Below are 2,204 nucleotides of genomic sequence, written 5' to 3' on the forward strand. Positions count from 1 at the left end.
TCAGTCAATCACTCATTCACACCTGTGAACAATTTCACACACTCACCCAGTCACTCACTCATTCACACCTGTGAACAATTTCACACACTCACCCAGTCACTCACTCATTCACACCTGTGAACAATTTCACACACTCACCCAGTCACTCACTCATTCACACCTGTGAACAATTTCACGATCTAATTCACAACATATCTAACATGAAACTAAAAGTATGTGTCAGGCCACAAACCGTGTTAAAAACTATTAATGTGTGTAAAGTAAAAAGGCTGGAAACTCTGGTTAAAGACTCGGTGACCAGTGAAGAAATATTTGGTTTTCTTCTCATGTGAAAATAATTAGAGGAAGCCTCCCACGCTGCGCCAACTCTCACTAGGCCAGAACCTCCACGGCTACACACACGCACATACCCACACATATCCTCACCCCACACACACTTACACACACACAATGTTCATATTATTTTTAAACACAAAGCTACATGTCATTTTTGTTTTTATTCAGAAAACCCCATACTACACTGGCCTCATTTGTTCATTCATCTTCTGTAACCACTTCATCCTGATCAGTTTAGCAGTGGGCAGTTTCACACACTCACACCTGTGGGCAGTTTTCTCGTGTGCCCACCTACATCTATTCTGTACTGTGGGAAAAACCGAAGCACCAAGAGGGGGCTGATAAAGTGTACATCACATGAGCTACAGTATGTAACTGTAGATGAGTCACAGGGTGGCTTTAACACTGCTGAATTTGCCGTGAAGCTGTAAAGCAGACGGAGCTCATAACTTAGTCATTACCAGAGTATGATGGTGGATTATCATCATTATTATCTCATTACAGTTATATAGCATTTTCCCATCACAACATCAACCACAGAGGCTTTGATTCATTTAAATTCAATTTTATTTTCTTCATTCACCAACACTTCTCGAACACATCAAGTACAAACAGCAAGAAATTGTTTTACTGAAAATATAAATATATTAACAACAGCAATATAGGAACCTATTCACATTGTGCAGTTATCTCCACGTCTACTGTAATATACAGGCTTTATCTGGTTGATATTTTCAGCTGGTCCATGCGTAGCTTTACCCACGCGGCCGTATGATCCACACAGAATTGTCTTCCATTCACCGTCTGGAAGCTGAGAAAAGAAAAAGACACTATTGTAATTGAGTATTGAGTGTCTGTTTCTGTAGATCAGAACAGACGTGGTGGTGTGATACTCACATCAGGGCTCTTGTGGGGCAGTTGCTGCTGGTCCATGAGTGGGATTTAATGCGTTTCAAAGGGATGACCACTTTAGTAAAGTTGTAGCAGCAGACTTTGTTGAGATCAGAAACTCCAAGATCTGAAAGCAGTCAATACACAGAAGTTGAAGTGTACATCACAGAACCATATTCCAGTAGTTCTTCTCTCTAAGAATGGACCCCAGTATCAGGGGTCATCACCTCAAGTCCCACTAGTCCCCAGTAATCCCTAGGAAGGAAATTCTCCTGCAAGCGTGTTGAGTTCCCGAATTACACTGTGTGTGTAGCAGTTTGAAAAGAAGTGGTGGCTGGCAATACCTGTCTACACCTACTTTGCTTTTGTTAGGGTCATGCAATGCCACCAAGCTGTGAGGGTGTGTATCCTGAGACACTAATGTAACATCAGTGAACTCAACACGCTTGGAGGAGAACACTAACTAACGGATCATGCTGAGCATATATTAATTAGTATAATAGCTAGAATATAAGTTAGTGATGGATACTCACCACTGGAGACGAGTTGGAGAGAGCAGAGTAGAACAACCACCACAACAACCAGGTTCCTCATAGTAGCAGGGCCTCTGTATAAAACACAGAGATGGAGAAGAGCCGCTGGGGAGAGGAGATGAGAGGAGAGTCCAGTGCTGAATGAGTGACCCATACCCATCATTTATACTCAGCAGGGAGCAGAGTGAAATCCCCTACTTCTCTCGGTATCATAGTTTCTGAGTACGTTCTAAAGCCATGACATCCTTCCTCTTCTCTCTTCAGTGTCATCATCACTTCTGAGTTTGTGCCACATACCATCTATTTTAACACTTTTATAGAATATTCCCTGAGACGCAGGGGATTATATATTTATAGCTTGTTAACTATACGTCTTCTTTCATATTTTTCAACAGTTTTTTATCTGAACACAGTCAGTTCATTTATTGAAAGTGAATTATTGTT

At 41.4% G+C, this 2,204-nt stretch overlaps 1 protein-coding gene across 1 annotated transcript; it reads right to left on the reverse strand.

The window, feature by feature from the left end:
* Positions 1–1,053: 1,053 nt before the first annotated feature.
* On the reverse strand, positions 1,054–1,863 carry LOC136673132 (eotaxin-like). Its single transcript, XM_066648432.1, has 3 exons — positions 1,761–1,863; positions 1,234–1,354; positions 1,054–1,147 (listed from the first exon to the last, which is right to left on the reverse strand). The coding sequence occupies exons 1-3, from the start codon at positions 1,819–1,821 to the stop codon at positions 1,054–1,056; spliced, it is 276 nt and encodes a 91-aa protein (XP_066504529.1). The 5' UTR covers positions 1,822–1,863.
* Positions 1,864–2,204: the final 341 nt, after the last annotated feature.

The sequence above is a fragment of the Hoplias malabaricus genome, chromosome 17 (assembly GCF_029633855.1).
Source record: "Hoplias malabaricus isolate fHopMal1 chromosome 17, fHopMal1.hap1, whole genome shotgun sequence".
Classification (NCBI taxonomy): Eukaryota; Metazoa; Chordata; class Actinopteri; order Characiformes; family Erythrinidae; genus Hoplias; species Hoplias malabaricus.